At 35.8% G+C, this 18658-nt stretch overlaps 2 protein-coding genes across 2 annotated transcripts; one reads left to right on the top strand and one right to left on the bottom strand.

The window, feature by feature from the left end:
• Nucleotides 1-376: 376 nt before the first annotated feature.
• On the top strand, nucleotides 377-2507 carry LOC110110398 (7-deoxyloganetin glucosyltransferase). The gene is made up of 2 exons (XM_020841852.2): nucleotides 377-960; nucleotides 1339-2507. The coding sequence occupies exons 1-2, from the start codon at nucleotides 459-461 to the stop codon at nucleotides 2271-2273; spliced, it is 1437 nt and encodes a 478-aa protein (XP_020697511.1). The 5' UTR covers nucleotides 377-458; the 3' UTR covers nucleotides 2274-2507.
• A 562-nt stretch (nucleotides 2508-3069) lies between these two features.
• LOC110110354 (RNA-binding protein 38) lies at nucleotides 3070-7781 on the bottom strand. The gene is made up of 6 exons (XM_020841775.2): nucleotides 7342-7781; nucleotides 6918-7041; nucleotides 6288-6399; nucleotides 5778-5814; nucleotides 4531-4834; nucleotides 3070-3365 (listed from the first exon to the last, which is right to left on the bottom strand). The coding sequence occupies exons 1-6, from the start codon at nucleotides 7540-7542 to the stop codon at nucleotides 3298-3300; spliced, it is 846 nt and encodes a 281-aa protein (XP_020697434.2). The 5' UTR covers nucleotides 7543-7781; the 3' UTR covers nucleotides 3070-3297.
• Nucleotides 7782-18658: the final 10877 nt, after the last annotated feature.

Genomic DNA, 18658 nt, shown 5'->3' with positions numbered 1-18658 from the left:
TCCAACCACGTGGGTTGACTATATGATTTTTTTTCTCCATTGTGTTTTATTAAACATTAAATTATCATTTAAAACTAATAAAAATATCGAATCTAATCTTATAACTAAGTCTTTTCATGTTTGTCTCAATTTTTCTTAACATAAGTCATATTTATTAATGCAGCTGCTCTCTTAATTGGGCCATCTATGTGAACAAATCGTTTAAAATAACTCCAAACCAGCATCATGTAATAATCAGCGTGCGAACAGCACTTTTCCTTGGTGGAGACTGGAGATTATGTTATTCTCATTTTTTAATGAAATTTTGATGGTAAAGGGCGAATAACCGCGCACAAATGTTAGGCGCACTAAAAATGTGTTCACAACCTTTCTTCTGGTGATAACTGATCAGCGATCAGCGAAGTCAAAGGCGGAACAGCGAAGACCATCCATCCAAAAGCACACGAGAGATAGCAGCCATGGCTTCCCCCATTCCTCATGCAGTACTAATCCCCGAGCCAGCCCAAGGCCATGTAACCCCACTCCTACAGCTCGCCAAGATCCTCCACCATAGAGGCTTTCACATCACCTTCGTCAACTCCGAATACAACCACCGCCGATTTCTGAGGTCCCGCGGCCCCACCTCACTCGACGGCGTCGCCGGCTTCCGCTTTGAGGCAATTCCCGACGGTTTACCATCGTCGGAAGATGACGACGTCACACAAGACATCCCGCAGCTGTGCCTATCGCAGGCAAAGCACTCTGTTGCCCCTTTCAGGGAGCTGTTGCTGCGGCTAAACTCCGTCTCTGGATCGCCGCCGGTGAGCTGTGTAGTGGCTGATGGAGTGATGACTTTTGCACAGAGAGTGGCGGAGGAGATGGGGATCCCCTCCGTCGTGTTCTGGACGACGAGTGCTTGTGGGTTCATGGCGTATCTTCACTTTGCTGAGCTGATAAAAAGAGGCTATGTTCCACTTAAAGGTGCGTGCTTGATTTTTGCTACCTTGCTGCCTTCGTTAATGTTTTCTGGGTAATTTGGTTTGAAATATTCTATAGAATTTTGTTATTTCAAGTTTGCTAATTAATCAGAAGCGCTAAACCAATAGAGGATTAAACCCTTTTCAAACACCAGCTTTTTCATCATTAAGGATCTATTTACTCATCAAGCATTAATCTTTTGTGAATCATTTCTAAACTCAACAGTAAGCTTCTTACTCAATTAGTACTATTCATAGCCTTAAGCACAGTTATCTTAGATTATTATCCATCGTAATATATAAGAACGCACATTTAATGTTAAGTTCAAACGGATAAAATTCGCTAAGGGTTTGGATCAATTACAAAGTCTCTCTTTTGCAGATGAAAGCTACCTAACCAACGGCTATCTCGAAACACCAATAAGCTGGATCCCCAGCATGCCAGGCATCCGCCTCAAAGACTTCCCCAGCTTCATCCGCACCACCGACCCTAACGATATCATGCTAAATTTCGATGGAAACGAAGCTCAGAACGCCCGCACCGCCCGCGGCCTCATCCTCAACACCTTCGATGAACTGGAAGACTCTGTCATCCAAGCGCTCAACTCCATTTTCCCAAATCTCTACACCATTGGTCCCCTCCCTCTCTTCATCTCCCAACAAACAACAAATAACAGCTCCATCAGCTCCAATCTATGGAAAGAGGACCTCAGCTGTCTCCAATGGCTGGACAAACAGGAAGCTTGTTCTGTTCTGTACGTCAACTTCGGCAGCATAACGGTGGTCACGGGAGATCAGCTTAGGGAATTTGCGTGGGGTTTGAAAAACAGTGGTATCCCCTTCTTGTGGATAATGAGGCCGGATCTGGTGCGCGGGGAGGAGAAGGCGGCCGTTGATGAGGTTTTGGAGGGAGTGGAAGAAACTGGGAGAGGGAAAGTGGCGAGATGGTGTGTGCAAGAGGAAGTGCTCGGGCACAGAGCGGTGGGAGGGTTTTTGACGCATTGCGGGTGGAATTCGACGATGGAGAGTATATGTGGTGGTGTGGGGATGATTTGTTGGCCGTTCTTTGCGGAGCAGCAGACCAACTGTAGGTATTTGTGTGGAGAATGGGGAATAGGAGCGGAGATTGAGGGGGATCTGAAAAGGGATAAGGTTGAGGGGATTGTGAGGGAGGTGATGGAAGGGGAGAAGGGGAAGGAAATTAGGGTTAGGGCGAAGGAGTGGAAGGAGAGGGCGAGGAGAGCGGTGGCAATCGGGGCGTCGTCGTTTGAAGGATTGGAGAGGTTGGTGAGTTTTCTAAGGAATGGGTGTAATTAAGTTTGTTAAATGATTCATGAAAGAAATGAAATGGATCAGTGGTTTGAATTTATTTTGCATCAATTTTTGAAGAGATTATTGTGTTCTGAGCTTGGATACATAGAATCGTTCGGTTTTATTTCCGTGAAGGTACTAAAAGAGCAATGTTTTTCATGATCGTGCTTTTACTGTTTTTCGATGTACTTTTACAATGCTTTTAATATTTACAGAGATAAAGTCGGATGATTCTCTGTCTGATTTTTTCATATATACTCAAAATTTTTATATTTTGTCTATAAATCATAAACAACTTTAATATTAAATATGACACTCATATATTTCATTCCCACCACTCAAATCAACTTATAAAATTTATATTTCAGTTATTGCACTCATATTTGATCTATAAATGATAAGCATGAAACAATAAAATTTTGATTATTAGATATATAAATAATATGATTTAAAGTGGTATGAATGTAAATTCCCTTAGTTCTTTTGTGTGTATGTTTGCAAGGATTCCAGAAAAAAATTTAGGCCAAAAGCTTCATAAATAATTATATATATAAAATAAATGATCAAAGAAAAAATATATTTGTTTTGAATTATAAGATATAAGTATAACAACTAAAATAATTACTCTTTTACAGTTTTACTAAAAAAATGACATGAACACTCGTTTTTTGTCATAAGCTAAAATAACGCGCGGACCCAATGAAGAAAATTCTTTCATTCCAGTTCCAATCATGCCCATGCAAGTAGGCGAGCTGATGAGCACAAATCATTGATGTATACTTATTATAAACAGATCAATCCATAAAAGAATGACAAATATATTAATTTTAGTAGAAGCTTTCAATTGTTCACTGATTGAATTGCCAATTTTTTTCGCCTTCAGCATTTCTCATTTCCTTTTATTCACATGATCTTGTATACAGAAATCCAACGGAAATAATACTGCAAAATGAGGTATATATGAGGCATCTCTGATATTTCTATTGACTTTGATCTTCAGTTCCCATCAAATTAAAGAGATCTGGCTTCTTTAAACATCTTGGCTTGCGTTGTTACCGCCAGTTGTTACGGATGTATTAGGAGCTTCAGCGCCTGAAACTTTAAATCACAGAATTTGTTAGGCGGAAAATAATTCAAAGATGTAATTTTCTTCAGATATATGTGATGGAAATCATCTTTATTTCTCTCAATTCAAATTCTGGTTGGGACAACTTTTTTAATATTTTCTAAAGCAGTTTTTAAAAGTTTATTTAAATAGTAAGAGAAATTATTCTGTGCAGACACCGGACCGTCTGGAGGCAAATCAGAACGTGCCATGTCACTCGGTACAGAGCCACAATACACAGAAAAAAGTGATGTAGCGTATTCTAATTTGACTCCGAACGGCACCCGTATTCACACAGAGACTATTGATGTCTATCTGTAGTCTGAAAAATATTTACAAATTTTATTTTTATGACGATTTATTACTCATCAAATATGCGAAAAAAAAAAACATAGCATTGCATAGAAGAGAGGCCACTAAAAATTCTAATTAAAAATATATAGTTTTGGAATTTTAGGTCAATTAAGATAAATTCACGAACTTTTATTACTCCAGTGTAAGGACGTAGAGGAGCGTCCGGTTGGAGGCAAAATCCCGCCAAAAAAACTCGGTATTTTCTTGGTGCAACTAGGTATTATTTGATATTAACGAGGAATACCACTCTTTGAGGACCAATACCAAGTTATACCGAGCTGTATCGAGAAATACCGAGTTGTACCGAGTTTTTTAGGAAAAACTCGGTACAACTTTTGTATAACTCATTATTTCTCGGTTTAGCTCGATATAACTTGATATTGGGTCTTCAAATGATGGTATTCCTTGTTATAATTTGTCTGAGAGCGTGAATGTGCCTGCGTAACCGTCCGAGAGAAGTGTTTTTATGCCGTGAGAGAGGCGGTGATTGAAACGTCGTATCCTTTGGGGCTTTTAGTCGGTGGCTTCGGTCGTGAGGTGGCCGTTACAGTCAACAAAATGATGGTATTCCTTGTTATAGTTTGGTATTGCTAGGTATTTGCTCGGTACAACTCGTTTTTTGGCGGGATTTGACCTCCGACCGGACGTTCCTTTGCGTCCGGTCGGAGGACGTAATAATTGTTCTAAATTCACACACACATCACATACCTAAGCTATGAATAAAAGACATTTTAGTTGATAGTCAAAGCTCTCAACTAAGACATCAAGATGAGATAAATAAGTTGATATAATAAACTAAAATACCAGAGAGGGCGAGTGATTTCTTGGCATTTGGTGGAGGTTGAAGTTGAAACCCTGGTGGCAGAGAAGATGGAAAGAAGGATCCCTCAGTCTCCATTCTAGCCGTTTGATCTTTCTCGTAGGGCTGATGATGAGCTTGAGCTTGCAACATGGATGAAGGAAAGCTGACCCTTGATGATTGGATCATGTAATTTAGCTGAGGGTGTTGATGATACAGATAAGTTGGAGCACCACCGTTCGATCGTATGGTCGAGCCGTACATCATCTGATGATAGTATTGTGATGCCAATTCAGAATGGTACGCGCCCTATAATATTTTTAAAACGCACCAGTTAATGTTGAATTACTATACAATCTTATATGTTTTTTTTTTTTATAATTTAGAAAAAAATATCGTGTAATGATATTCATGTAATTTTGTACCAATGTTAGGATCTCATTTTGTAATAATTTTCAAATGTTTTTTTTATGACAAATTTTTTTTTTGCAAAGAATGGGCAGTAACATTAATTATTACGGATGGGCCCCTTCTTCATTTATTTCATGAGCATGAACTATTCATTTTAGAGCAGCTTATACATTCCTATGAGAATAATAGTTATTAATTTTATATGCAATTCTATAATATTACAAAATGAAACCTAAAATTAAACCTAATCAATTATATGCTTAACTTGTTGGTTCAATTGTGACATAGAACTTAACTTATTTTAGGATTTGTTTGGGATGGCTATAATATTTTATGAAGTTGATTATGAAGTTGTTATGCAGAAAACAGTTTAATTAATTTGATTGTAAAAAATAAATTTTCACTCACTATAATGATTTTTGAAAAGCAATCAAAAAGAAACTAAAAAATAATAAGAAAACAAAATTGTGATAGTTACTTGAAAAGCAAAGCAGACTATCTTAAGCAGGCTCTTAGTTTGCAAACTAAATAACCTTTGCAATTGATTATGTGAACTTTTATTAAATCTGATAGCATATACAAGTTTTCATCAGTGTCAAAACAAAAATTACTTATGAGCCTTAACAGTTCAGCAATCAAGTTAATTATTACTAAAAAAGTATCACGAGGAGATCAAAATAATTAATTAGTTATTTACATAATTAACTCATTATTTATGCACAATTATTTTCTGAATATATAAAATTTGTTTTGAGTGCCAAAACTATTTTTATATTTTTTTGCAATTACATTGAAAGCAGGAAAAGGGAATGGCGTCATAAGAGTTCAGAGGAAGACTAACCTGCTGATAGCCATACTCTGAAGCATATGTCATGTAACTGCAAGAATTAACCAAAATTAACTCTTTTAGACATCGATCCTTCGGTTATTTTTGCAAATTTATAATCATAAACATGACCAAGTGCTACTGTCCAATGCCCATAGGAATTGTTTGAAATAATTGTGTAAATATTATATTAATGAAAGATAGTTACAGAATTATAAACACTTCATATGGAAAATTAATTATCCATTAACCACTAACATAATTCAAATTATCTGTTATAATTATTAAAACTATTTTTTTATAATTACAATTTAGATGATTGATAATATACTAATTTTTATACAATCTTCCAACCATTTGGATCTGAGCTGGGCCAGCTGACCCGACCCAAATTCAAACAGCTAAGAGGCCTACATCTCACTGGCAATGGTTAGTTTAACAAACTTATCTAACTAATGAGCGTTAATTAATTGGTTAATTCTTTGGGGTCCCATTCACTATTCTGTTTCCTCTGTTAGAACTTACCCATATGGTGTGGGGTAGACCACCTGAGGCATTTGAACTGGCACTCTAGCGTACGGTGGTGCAATTGATTGTGGTGGGGCCACGTAGGATCTTCCTGCTCCTTGGTTTCGTTCTGGAGAAGGTATATTGCATGCTCGAGTGATCAATTAACAAGTAGAGGCTTAATAATTATTTAGCACAAAAAATATATAAAAATTTTAAAAGATTTGTATTTATATTTATATTATTTATGCACACAGCATTTTGACGTACACTCTTATTATAAGAAGCCATCGGCCAAATCTTCGAAAAGAGCTGAGTCAGCTCGGCGTAGGACATGGGAGAACTTATCCGGTGAGCTGGCTGGCTCTCCATGCTTATCTTAACCAGCAATGGTGGTGAGCCCCACCAGGACCTTTTCTCCGCTACTCCCAATAGCATCAAATTATAATTAAAATACATGCTTTCTATATTCTCCAAATTAAATCATCCATCTGTTAAACCTAATTAAGTCAAATTATAATCATCAAAAAATTAATTTAATTTGTTTTGAGAAGAATATAATTTAAAGCATTTGAACCAAATTTTCTAATCCTTTTTTTTTTTCATTAATATTCCAAAGTTTTTAGATTTTGAGGGTACACAAAGTACCTCGCTGGGTTGAAGGACGAGGACGGCCAAGCGCCGCAATGTTGCAGTTGGCCCGCCTGCCATCAATTAGCGGGTTTGGATCCGTTATCGACCGTCTTGCAGATTCTGGATCACGAAACGTCACCTGCCCATTAAGGATAAGCCAATTTGAAAAAAATGAACCAATATTGCAAGCAAATCATAATCTCATATTAATGGCGTATAATTCCAAGAAAAAAAAATTAGAAATATAAAGACGACCAAGAACAGAGAACAACAAGCATAAATGCAGATACATTTCTTTTAATCCTTAGCTTGTTTTTTTTCAAATTTTTGCAGGGTGTTTAATGCCTGACAACATCAATAGTAGTTACTAATAATTAGATGATCAGAAGGCTCTCAGAGAGAGAGAGAGAGAGAGAGAGAGAGAGAGAGAACTGCGTACAAATCCATAGCCCTTGGATCTTCCCGTGTTCTTCTCTGTGATGATGACAGCCTCGAGGATCTCCCCGAACTTCTCGAAGTATTGCCGGAGCTCCTCTGTTGGTGTCTCCCAGGCCAAGCCCCCGACAAACACCTTCGTCAACGTCGTGTCCCCAAACCTCGACCTGTAATAGTGAGGACTATTCTCTCCAATACTCCCCATCACAATCTCTCTCTCTCTCTCTCTCTCTCAGAAGAAGAAGAAGAAGAAGAAGAATTAATTACTGATCTTGTTCTGCTCTATTACTCTCCCTTCTGATCTCTATTTTCAATCTCCTCCTCTTCCATGTGAAGAAAAGGAGACGAGGGGAGAGAGAATAAATGGTCAAGAAGAGAGAAACAGTACACAGATTGACAGCTTTGTGATTCTTTTCCTTTACTTTCTATCTCTCTATCTCTCTATCTCTCTTCTGTCAAGCCCCAAATATGGTAGCTTCGGTCCACAATGTCTCTCTTGGTCATTAATACTATACAAAGACACCAACTACATATACACTTAATAATAAAATTAAAAGGCCAGGTGGGGCTCTCGCTTACAATTCACAGCCTCCTTGAGCTAAGTTAGTTTGCATTATATAAGGACGTTGGGTGGGTTATTTGACTAAGAATTCATAGCTAATCCCTCGTGGTTTGGGTTTTTAATAGGAGCATAGCTAATTTTTTCTGAACATTTTGTACAAGGCAAAATATGCATTATAAAAAAAAAAGATTGATCAAAATATACTTGACATGATAGAAACAAAATTAATGACAAAAGTAAAAATAAAATAAAATAAAAACATCGCTAGAGTGTGGCTCGGAAGATTGAGCTTGATATAACGAACGCTTGATCAAAATTAAAGAAGTACTTGTTCAATTATACTATCAAGATATGCATCAAAATATAATTAGGTTGAGTTAGGGGTGTAACTAGTTAAGAAAATTCATAAATTTGCTCGGGCTCGACTAGATAAATAGCACTTGAGCTGAGATTGATGAGCTAAAAAAATTAAATTTTAGGTAGCCACTACTCAACTTGTTAGTTCATGAGCCGACTAGTTAAAAAAAAAATTAATAATAAATGTATTTAAAATCTAATTAAAATTCCATAATTTTATTATAAAGTTGTGAAAAGATTTAAAAATCAATTGAAAGCATACATTTATAATAAGAATACTTAAAAATCATATTTATTTTTTTTATTATTTCTATCATATTTTTATAAAAATTATTTGAATAACAATGATATTCTCTCCTTCATAATAATAACTAAGTAGGTATGTGAGCCAACTTAAACTCATAAAATTAAGCTCAAATTTGATTAATTATAGAGCTTAAGCTCAAATTAGAAGTTGCTCTGCTAAAAAAGGAGAGAGATTAACCTAAGGACTTAAAAAATAGACTTAAAAATCAAAATCAGAAAAAAGGTGACACAGAAACATAGAGATTCATGCAGACAATAAGATTTAAATAATAGCAATAATTATATTGAGAAACCCATGGAAGAACAAGAGATTATTAAGTACGTGGAGTTCATAAACAATTTTTCATCCAGATCGACTTCAATCACATGAAGACACGTGCATTTTTTCTCTAATGATTATACATTGTGTACAAGAGAGGAAAAAAAGTTCACGTCTTCACATGATTATAATCCTAATGGCATCCGAACTATTCCGCACGTAATAATTTTTCTAAAGAATTAAGAAAACCACATACAATCCACCGCCAAAATTATAATGAAGAGTAAACACAAAAAATATGAGATGGTTCCAATCAGAGGCGGAACCCCATGGCTGTCAGGGGGGCAATTGCCCCCCCTCAAAAATTTTAAAAAATTTATTTATATGATTTTGGCAATTACCCATTTTCATTTATTTTTTAGTCTTTATTACAAGAATTTTTAGGCAAATGCCCCCCCCCCCCTAAAAATTTGAAAATACTATGGTCTTTAGGTAATTGCCCCCAACAGGTCGAATCCCGCCAGGGAGCACTGCCCCTTAGACTCCCGACATATATGTCTTATAAGTTTACCTCCCCTAAAAATTAGGGCTAGTTCCGCCCCTGGTTCCAATCATGATAAAATCAGCCAAAGGAGCCACTAACTTTTATCATAATGTAACAATTAAAAGATTTTGGTCAACTAATACAGTGTATGTGAATTTATTTTAATTTATCTAAATGTAAAAAAAAAAAACTGCTTTTTTAGATCAGATATTTCGGTAATAAGACAATAATATTTTCCTAAGGATCTATGCTTCTACTTTCTTTCTAGCTAAACCCACTTGTCCACCGCCAGCTGAGTCAGATGGACGTGAATCTCCATTCATCCACTCCTTGACGAATAATTATTAGGTGCGGAGTGCAAATGGGGAGAGCACCGTCTGCACAGACACAGGGTACCAAGCGGTACCTAGTGGTACCCAGCGGTACCGAACGGTACCTAGCTGAATTTTATACTAGTGTGCAGACGGTTCTCCCCGTCTGCACTCTGCACCTAATAATTTCTCCTCCGTGACACCGTATCTTAACGAAATTTTGGACTGCTTAGTTTTGTTATCATACAAAAATATATTAATGTATTCGCATAATATATGATTAACACTTATAATCTTAAACTTTTATGTTAAAAAATAAATTTAATCAGTAATATAATGACTGTGTCAATGTTCTCTAATAAATTTAAAGCCATTTAATTTTTTTCATCGTGTCCTGCATGTTGTTTTTAGGAACTTTTATTTTATCCAGTGAACGTACGCTCCTCTACGTTCGGTTCTAGGCAAAAAAAGCGCAATACCGAGTACCGAGTACCGAGTTGTACCGAGTTTTTTTCAAAAAACTCGGTATTGCGCTGTTTTGGTCTAAAACCGAACGTAGAAGAGCGTACGTTCATTGGATGTAATAAAAGTTCTGTTTTTAGACTGTAGTATTCTTCTCCATTGGAAAAGGATAGCGGAGAGTACTAAAAGTAAAGTTCCTAACTCTAACATAAGAAACAAAATATTAATTAGGAAAATTTGGTCTTATTTTACGTCCAACATAAGATTTGAAGTTCTAAATCTATATTGAGATTAATAAAATTTATGAGAACATGTATAAATATTAATCTTATAATAAATTTTAGAGGTCTAAAGCTCGGCATAGAAAAATGAGTTATGATATTTTTATACATTTTATTTATAAATAGTAAAAAGAATTCATCATTTTATTTATTAATTTGAATTATAAAAAATATCCTTACAATCAAAATTTGTTTCGCAGGGGTGCTGCCCCTGAAAAAACTCATAGGGGTGCAGTGCTGCCCCTTGACCCCGCGAACTGACTGAACCCTGCCACGGGGCACTACCTCCTTGGACTTGAATATGAACATTGTTTAATTAATTAGAGGTAAAAATTATGTCAATATATCCTAATTAGATTTTTCATTAGGATCGATTTTAAAGCCCATCATGATTTTTTTTTATAGAGTTATTATTCTAACACAAAATTTTTCATTAATTACATCCAAATATTTTTTTTTATTTTTATCTGTATTCATATTATAAGAGTTTTAACTAATGATAGAATGATATCATAACAATGATTAAAATTGCTGCAAATTAAGGCTTCATTTACGACGGCTTTCTTACTGTTTCTTAAAATAATTTTTTAGTATAAATTTTTTAATTTTTGTACTAGAAAGCTACTTTAAGAAACAGTAAGAAAGATATCTCAAACGAAACCTAAATTATAACGATAAAGCTTCCCCAACAGTTATAAAACCTTTGCCAATATTATTCTAGCTGTTAATACTCACAGTAGCTTAACAGCTGTTCTAAAATCACTTAATTTCTTTCCTGACAGTTTAAAACCCCCCACTATATAAAACCCTTCAAAACTACAACAATAGCTTTTTTTGAAATAGTTACTTAGGCTTGTTAAGTTATTAAGGAGGTGTAATAAGAGTTTTAAATAAGCCATTAGGTTAGGTTTGAAAGAGAAAGGTCAAATTATGCCCATTCAACTACTGCCGGCCTTTTGATCAAATCTTATATGCAAATAGCATTAGACGTAAGGTGAGTGCTATATATTGATAGGTTATTATAGAAATTGTATTGCTGTCATCAAGCTAGCAGGTTTAATTGATCAATTCTTAATGACATATTAGCGGCCTTAAGTGCTTGTCAATGTAAAAGGACAAAGTAATAATATTAAGAATATCTTTCACTTTCAATTATTTGATGATATTAATTTAACTACCACATTTTCAAGCAGTAAATGATTATTTTTTAATCAAATGATATGCCGAACCATTTGGCATCAGTACTTCACATGTGATTAAAAAGGTTTTATCTTTATCGAAAAATTATTTATATCTTACAACTTGGTATTTATTGGAAATATGTTTAAATAATATCATCTCTTGTGGTCGAGCATTATATAACATTCTATAACACAAAAAATTATGTAAATTTTAATTTCTCATTTGTTGAGAGATAGAGAGAGAGAGAGTCATTTCTCTTATGGCAATATTTTTTTTAATAAAACAATATTTTATTAAAAGAAGGAAAAAATTACAGCACCCACGGACCAACAGCCACTATAGCAAAACAACAAAAAATCAAACAGGACAGCAATATACGAAACAACAACAAGCAGAACAAAATAAGACTTAATCGGACTCGGGAATGGAAGCCCCCTGTACCAACCCCGCGGCCAACCACGGACCATCCATAGGTGAGAACCCCACAAAGCCAACACCACCATGAAATCCAAGCAAAAGGCCAAAACACCCAGGTTGCCAACCAGCCGAGGCAACAAGGGGAAGCTAGGAGCTTCCTCATCATCGTCCACAAAGCCATCAAATACCATTGTCGATGTAAAAATAGGAAAGAATCACAGCCTATTTCTTCTTGCCTTTACTATTACACCTTTTACCACCATTAAGACAACTATGTACAACAAAATTAACAGGCAAATCCTCCTTAAAGTCATCAAATTCCTCCTCCTCCCTCGCAAGAAGAAGAAGAAAAAGAGTCATCCAAAACTAACCAATCAGTTTAAGCCAGAACAGAGTTTTTCACAGACTTAGCCACATGAGACTTCAATTCATTGTTAGACATAATTGATATAGGAACATTAATAAAAGTGGTAAAATAGAATTGGACACATTCAAATCTAAAATAACAAGCGAAGCCACAACAGCTTGTTCCACCAAATTGATAGAAGAGGAAACACCACAACCAACCAACTCAACAGGGTTAGAAGGCACAAAATCCCCAGAATTAACCTCCATAGACAGTTCTCTCGGGCCAGGCATAACATCCACACAAGAAAAACTAGCATTAAGATTAGTATCACAAATCATATCTCCAGCCTCACCAACAGATAACCGAGGAACAGGGGAACCAGGTTCCACCGCAACTTCCACAGAATCAAGAGGAACCAAAGGAGAAACCGACTTTTCCCCCAATAACACATCATCACTCTCAACCACAAGGCCAGCATTCTCGATAGGGACAGATGTGTGGGATGAAAGATTCAATGCAGGTACACATTGGCTTACTACCGTCAATGGATGATCGTTTCTTTGCTACTCGGTGGGTGCATGATTGCCATACTAAGTCCTTTTTGGTGTAGCATCCTTTGCTTTTTTTTTGGCCTTTTATGTGGCATATTTTTGTCATCTAAGCTAGTCGTTTCGTAACGTTGGTTTCTTATGTTGTAACTGTGTGATTTTGACTTTGTGTGGTTGTTGTACTCTTCATTTTTGTTGAATAAAATTTGAGGCTAATCCCTTTTTTAATATATATATATATAAAACTTAGGAGCACATAAAGCCTTAGCATGTTGTGTGCAACCTTATAATGACCAAGCTAATGCTACCAAGTCATAAAGTTCTAGTCAAAAATAGGAGAGATTATTAGGTGCAAAGTGCGGACAGAGAGAACCGTCCGCACAAGCATTGGGTACCTAGTGGTACCCGTGCATGGTACCCGTACTCGGTACCACTGGGTACCGCTGGGTACCGCTAGGTACCCAGTACTTGTGCGGACGGTGCGCACTCCGCACCTAATAAATTTTTCAAAAATAGGCACCATCTTTAGGAAGCCTATATGTCTACGTCTGATTCATCCACCTGTGCCAGTGTAATGCATCCTTAAACCTTAAATAGTTGAGACTTTAGGCATCAACAACTTAAGTCAAAGAAATTTTTTGGGCTATAAAGATAAGCTAAATATCGACTATTAGAAGTTTGAGTGACTGCTAGCTTAAGTTCTCAACCAAAATTGAGTGCTATGAGAACCTGTCGACCTAATAATCAATCTAAAACTCGATGGATAAACCTTTACGGTTAATTCATTTAGGCCTAATGGCTGACTAAAAAACTATCTAAACAAATCTCATTATAATTTTAATTCTTCAAAGGGCCAAAATGGTTTAGTACAACTAAGACTAGCATGAATTATTTGATTAGTCTAAGCTCGAGTGGCCAAATATATACTACCGTATAGTTTTGCAGCTGAGAGGTCTCACAAGGTCTAATTTGGTAAATATTTAGTAAATTAAACTATGCGAGAAATGCAATAAAAAAAGAAAAATAAAAAGAAAAATAAAAGAGAAAATAAGAAACATGTAAGATTACCTTTATCATCTTATGATGAGTTAGACAAAAAAAGAAAGAACTAAAATATCCTTGATTATATTGGTCGATAGTACAATCAAGTGATTATATAGTTTATTGATTTTTATTTTAAATCTCATAAATATAAGTACTCATTGTGAGTAATAGAAGATGAATACATTTACTTAGTAATTTTTATTTGACATACATTAGATACTAAAGATTGAGTTCTGATACACAACGAGCCACACGTTGTTAGAATATTACTATCAAGTGACTAATATTAATAAGCATATCTAAATTTAAGGCAACTTTTCACATATTTTTTAGTTTCTTATTGAATAGATTGTTCACCTATAATGACCAATGAGATATTTCATTGACCTTAATCTTGACCCTACAAAATCACTTGAATAAAGGACTTTTCCAATTTGATTTATAGGAATGCTCTCAAATAGACTCACTAAGGATAAACTAGATGGACTAATTCTAGTTTGAAATTTGTGCAATTCCATAAGCCAGTGTGATGGCCCAACTGAGCTCCTTGATCAAATTATGAATGATGCCTAACTTAATTCAAGATAAGAAATTGATGCATTAAAAGTTAGACAAGATAAATCTTAATCGAGGACATTTAGTAGCCTCTAAAATTTATAGAAATTCTTCGTAACTCAAAAAGGACTTACGTCATACATATATAGACAGCTGTTGTCGACGATGATAAGAAATTTATAATCTTAGTAATGCACGTTATGAAAATGATCTTTGAGTAAACATTACAATAAAAGACATTAACTTTTAAAAAGGATAACACATGAAAGCATAAAATGACATCATTAATGTTCAACTTAAACTTCGAGTTTATAAAGTATTCATTTAATTGAAAGTAAAAGAAGAGAAATGATTGAGAAAATGGCATTATAGTTTAAAAAAATACATCCAATTCATCATAAATGCGATGGGAGGAGAGGAGTCAGGAGGAGAAAGTCCTTTTGGTGAAGGAGAAAGTCCTTTTTTAAAATAATATAGAAGATCATATATAGATCAAACAGTAAAATTCTATAACTTTATTTTTTATTTTTAACTTTTTTCTTCAATTAGGGTTGCTTTTATTTGAAATCGATACAAATCATTATTTGTTTCTATTTCAAATGTGCTTAATGAGTTTTGGCCAAAAATCGTTAATTTGGTGAAGCTTTCAAAGCAACACAAGAGTTCAACTTAAAATTCACAAAATTTAAAGGGTTGCTTGGTTGGAATACTTTAGAGTATAAAGTATTGCAAATATATGAGTTTTAATCATTTTTGTATTTGATTGGATGAAAAAAGAATTCAAAGTAAAGTAAATATAGTGTAAACTATTCTAATTCATTTTTGAGGTAAAGCAACTCGTCCAGGTTTGAGCGAGAATATTTTATACCGCAAGCAAGCTCACTTGATCAGTGCCGGCCATCTCACTCATCAGTGTCGGCCATCTCACTCATCAGCGTCCACTGCTTTCGACCACCACCCCTTAATTGCCACTGTCGCCTTCACCTGCCGGCCACCATTGCTACCACCCACCAGACATCGATCGCCACCACAACTTCCACCCACCAGCCATCAGTCGCTACCACAACCTCCACCCGCCTGTCATCATCGCCGCCGGCCGTCGCTGACTACCACAACCTTTGTCACGCTCTACAGCTATCACCACCTACCGTCGGACATCATTTTTAAATTTTACATGATATTCATTTTACTTCAAACCAAACAAGAAAAATCATTCATCTGAATTTAATTTACACCCATCTAAATAACTCCAAAATATTCCTTTTACAATACATTCCTTTTTTAGCTACCAAACAGCTCTTAAATGAAATTGTATTAAAATGTTGGAACATTAATCAAAATTTTAATAAAATTCAAATATTTTTTTTGCATTATAACTTAGACATTATTTAGATAATGTTTTTAGCTGAATATTTCGGTATATATTTGAAATAATTATAACAAAAACATTAAAATTCAAATTGAATCTTCAAATTAAAAAAAAAAAAAAAACAGAATTATTAATACTGGAAATTTTCTACATGAAATCTGATTTTTAAAATGTCAACCATTTGGTTGAAATCTAGTGACAAATAAGGATGAAATTACATCGTCACTTGGTGGACTGGCAGAAGTCCGGTGCTACTTGAAAATTCGGGTGTCAATTGATAGCATGGCGTTGGTTTGGCAGAACTTCAACATCGGGTGGTGGTCTGGCGGAAGTCCAGTGTAAGATGGTGGTTCGGTGGAACTCTGGGCTTCAAGTGATGGTCTGGCAGAACTCTAGGTTTACTCCAGGTGTCAAGTGGCGGTCCAATAGAACTCTCGACCTCAAGTGGTGGTCCAATAGAACTTCGGGCCTTAGATGGTGATCTGGCGGAACTTCGGGCCTCAGGTAGTGGTCAGGCATAAGTCTGGGCCTCAAGTGGTGGTCCAGCGGAGCTCAGGTCCTCAAGTGGTGGTCCGACAAAGGTGAGGGCCCCAAGTGATGATTAGGCAGAAGTTGTGGCCTCATGTGGTGGTCTGATGGAGCTCAGGGCCTCAAGTGGAGGTCCGGTAGAGGTGGGGGCCTTAAGTGGTGGTCTGGCGGAGGTGAGTGCCTCAAGTGGTGGTCTAATGAAAATGAGGGCCTCAAGTGGTGGTCCGGCGGAGGTGGGTCCATCAAGTGGTGGTCCAGCGGAGGTGAGGACCTCAAGTGGTGGTCCGGCGAAGGTGAGGGCCTCAAGTGGTGGTCCGACGAAGGTGAGGGCCTCAAGTGGTGGTTCGGGAAAGCAACAACATCAGGCAGTGGTCTGGCGAAGCTCAGGCAGTGGTCGATGAGGAGCAAAGAGGCAAGAGCTAGCGATTTCCGATCTCTCTCTTGAATAATTTGACTTTGGGTCCCTTTTCAAGAGAAAAGGGGGCTCTATTTATAGATTTTTGGAGTAGCATGGTTCGTAAGTAGGTGATAGATCAAGGGCAAATGGGGAGTGGTTGGATGGACGGCCGATGATGAATCCCTTGATCATGGATCGTTTGATGGACATTTGAATGTCTTAGGGATGTCTGAATTCAGTGATCTTGGGCTCGTTGGATTCGTTTCGTCGAGCGGCTCGATTCGACTATAAGCATGTTATGTTTGAAAACCGTTTGGTAATCCAAATTGCGGTTCGAACCTTCTAACAGTGCTTCTAACCATTGATTTGGACCCATTTGGGCTCGTATTGGGTTGGATTTGGTGTCGTTGGGTTTATATTCTCGAGACATTCAGTTTGAATGTAAGTTTGCTTAAATCAGAGTTGGGATGTTTCCAATTTTAATTTCAGATGTTTCCAACTTGATTTTGCGTCGAGATTTGTGCCCGATCAAGATAATTTTTTGATGACATATCAATATTTATCTTCAAAATATAATAATGAAAGGGACGATTGAGCTTGCGCCTATAAACAATGAACATTCTTTGTTGTTAATATTGTCGGTGGAATTAAGATGATGAAATTAACGTTTTTCTTATGGATAGCGACTGATTACCAACCGATGTGAAGTGATCACATGCTTGCTGATATAATTTTTTTTTTTTTTTGATAGTTTTGTAGTTTTACGGGATGATTGTGATGGAGCGACATGGTTAGAAATCCTTAATCAGGAAATTCGAGGATTGTTGTAAGGGTGACTAAATACACGAGATGTTTGATTTATTGAAAAATGAATTCAATGTATTCCAAACGCACATGATATGAAAATTTTGATATTTGATTTAATAAAAAAAATGCAAAGTAAAATTTTGATAGATTCATTTTTAACTTGTCATTTCATTTATTAATATTATAAGCTTACATGTTTTCAGCTGAATTTCATTTTTCATTGTATGTCGACTTTGTTGTTACCCTTGGTCATTGCTACCACTATTGTCTGCTCGTAAGCCGCCAATAGCCACCGCCGTCATAGCTCCCCACAGGCCACCAACCACTGTCATCATTAGGTATTTATTCTACTTTAAGCAAAAAAAAAAAAAATCACCCATATTTAATTTATAATTATCAAAATAATTCTAAATATGTTAAATATATATTTTTTTCAACAAATCAAACAGGTATTTTAAAAACTTATTATGAAGTTTATCATGGGGGTAAATTATTATTATTGTTGTGGGCTAGATTATATGTTGTGATAGAGTTATAATCCTACGTCATAGCGTTGTACGAATATCAAACTCACGCACACATAACACAAGATTTTTTACATGAAAAATCCTGGAAAGGGGAAAAATCACATGGCATGGCCTAGTTAAAAAAGATTCCACTAGAATTCGAGTAGATTACAGTGGGTTGACTAGTCCTTAAGGGCGATCAAATTATAAATATCAACCGTATGGTTGAAATCAAGTGACAAAAGAGGATAAAAATCAGGCGTCACTTGATGGTTTGTCGGAAATTCATAGTTACTTGGAAGTTCAAATGTTAGTTGGTAGTCCGATTGTGGTTTGGCAGAACTTCGGCGTCAGGAGGTGGTAGTCCCATCATAGTTTAAATTATTATTTATAATTTTCAAAGGAAATTTTTATTTTAAAATATAAATTAATTTGAGTGTCATTTTTATTTAATGTTAAATGTTAGTTTATATATAAACATTTAGAATTTAAATATGTGATCAATTTTTTAAAATATATATGATGCCCATACAAATC

This window comes from Dendrobium catenatum, unplaced genomic scaffold, assembly GCF_001605985.2.
Source record: "Dendrobium catenatum unplaced genomic scaffold, ASM160598v2 fragScaff_scaffold_853, whole genome shotgun sequence".
NCBI classification, from domain to species: domain Eukaryota; kingdom Viridiplantae; phylum Streptophyta; class Magnoliopsida; order Asparagales; family Orchidaceae; genus Dendrobium; species Dendrobium catenatum.
Note: the sequence above shows the minus strand (reverse complement) of the source record. Positions and strands in the feature narration are given on the sequence as shown.

Bases quoted from the DNA above. Each gene is read 5' to 3' on its own strand.
- LOC110110398 (XM_020841852.2), top strand. From the start codon at position 459: ATGGCTTCCCCCATTCCTCATGCAGTACTAATCCCCGAGCCAGCCCAA. The intron at 961-1,338 runs GTGCGTGCTTGA...TCTCTTTTGCAG, and splicing joins AGGCTATGTTCCACTTAAAG to ATGAAAGCTACCTAACCAAC.
- LOC110110354 (XM_020841775.2), bottom strand. From the start codon at position 7,542: ATGGGGAGTATTGGAGAGAATAGTCCTCACTATTACAGGTCGAGGTTT. The intron at 6,400-6,917 runs GTACTTTGTGTA...TACCTTCTCCAG, and splicing joins TCGTCCTTCAACCCAGCGAG to AACGAAACCAAGGAGCAGGA. The intron at 5,815-6,287 runs GTAAGTTCTAAC...TAATTCTTGCAG, and splicing joins GTCTACCCCACACCATATGG to TTACATGACATATGCTTCAG.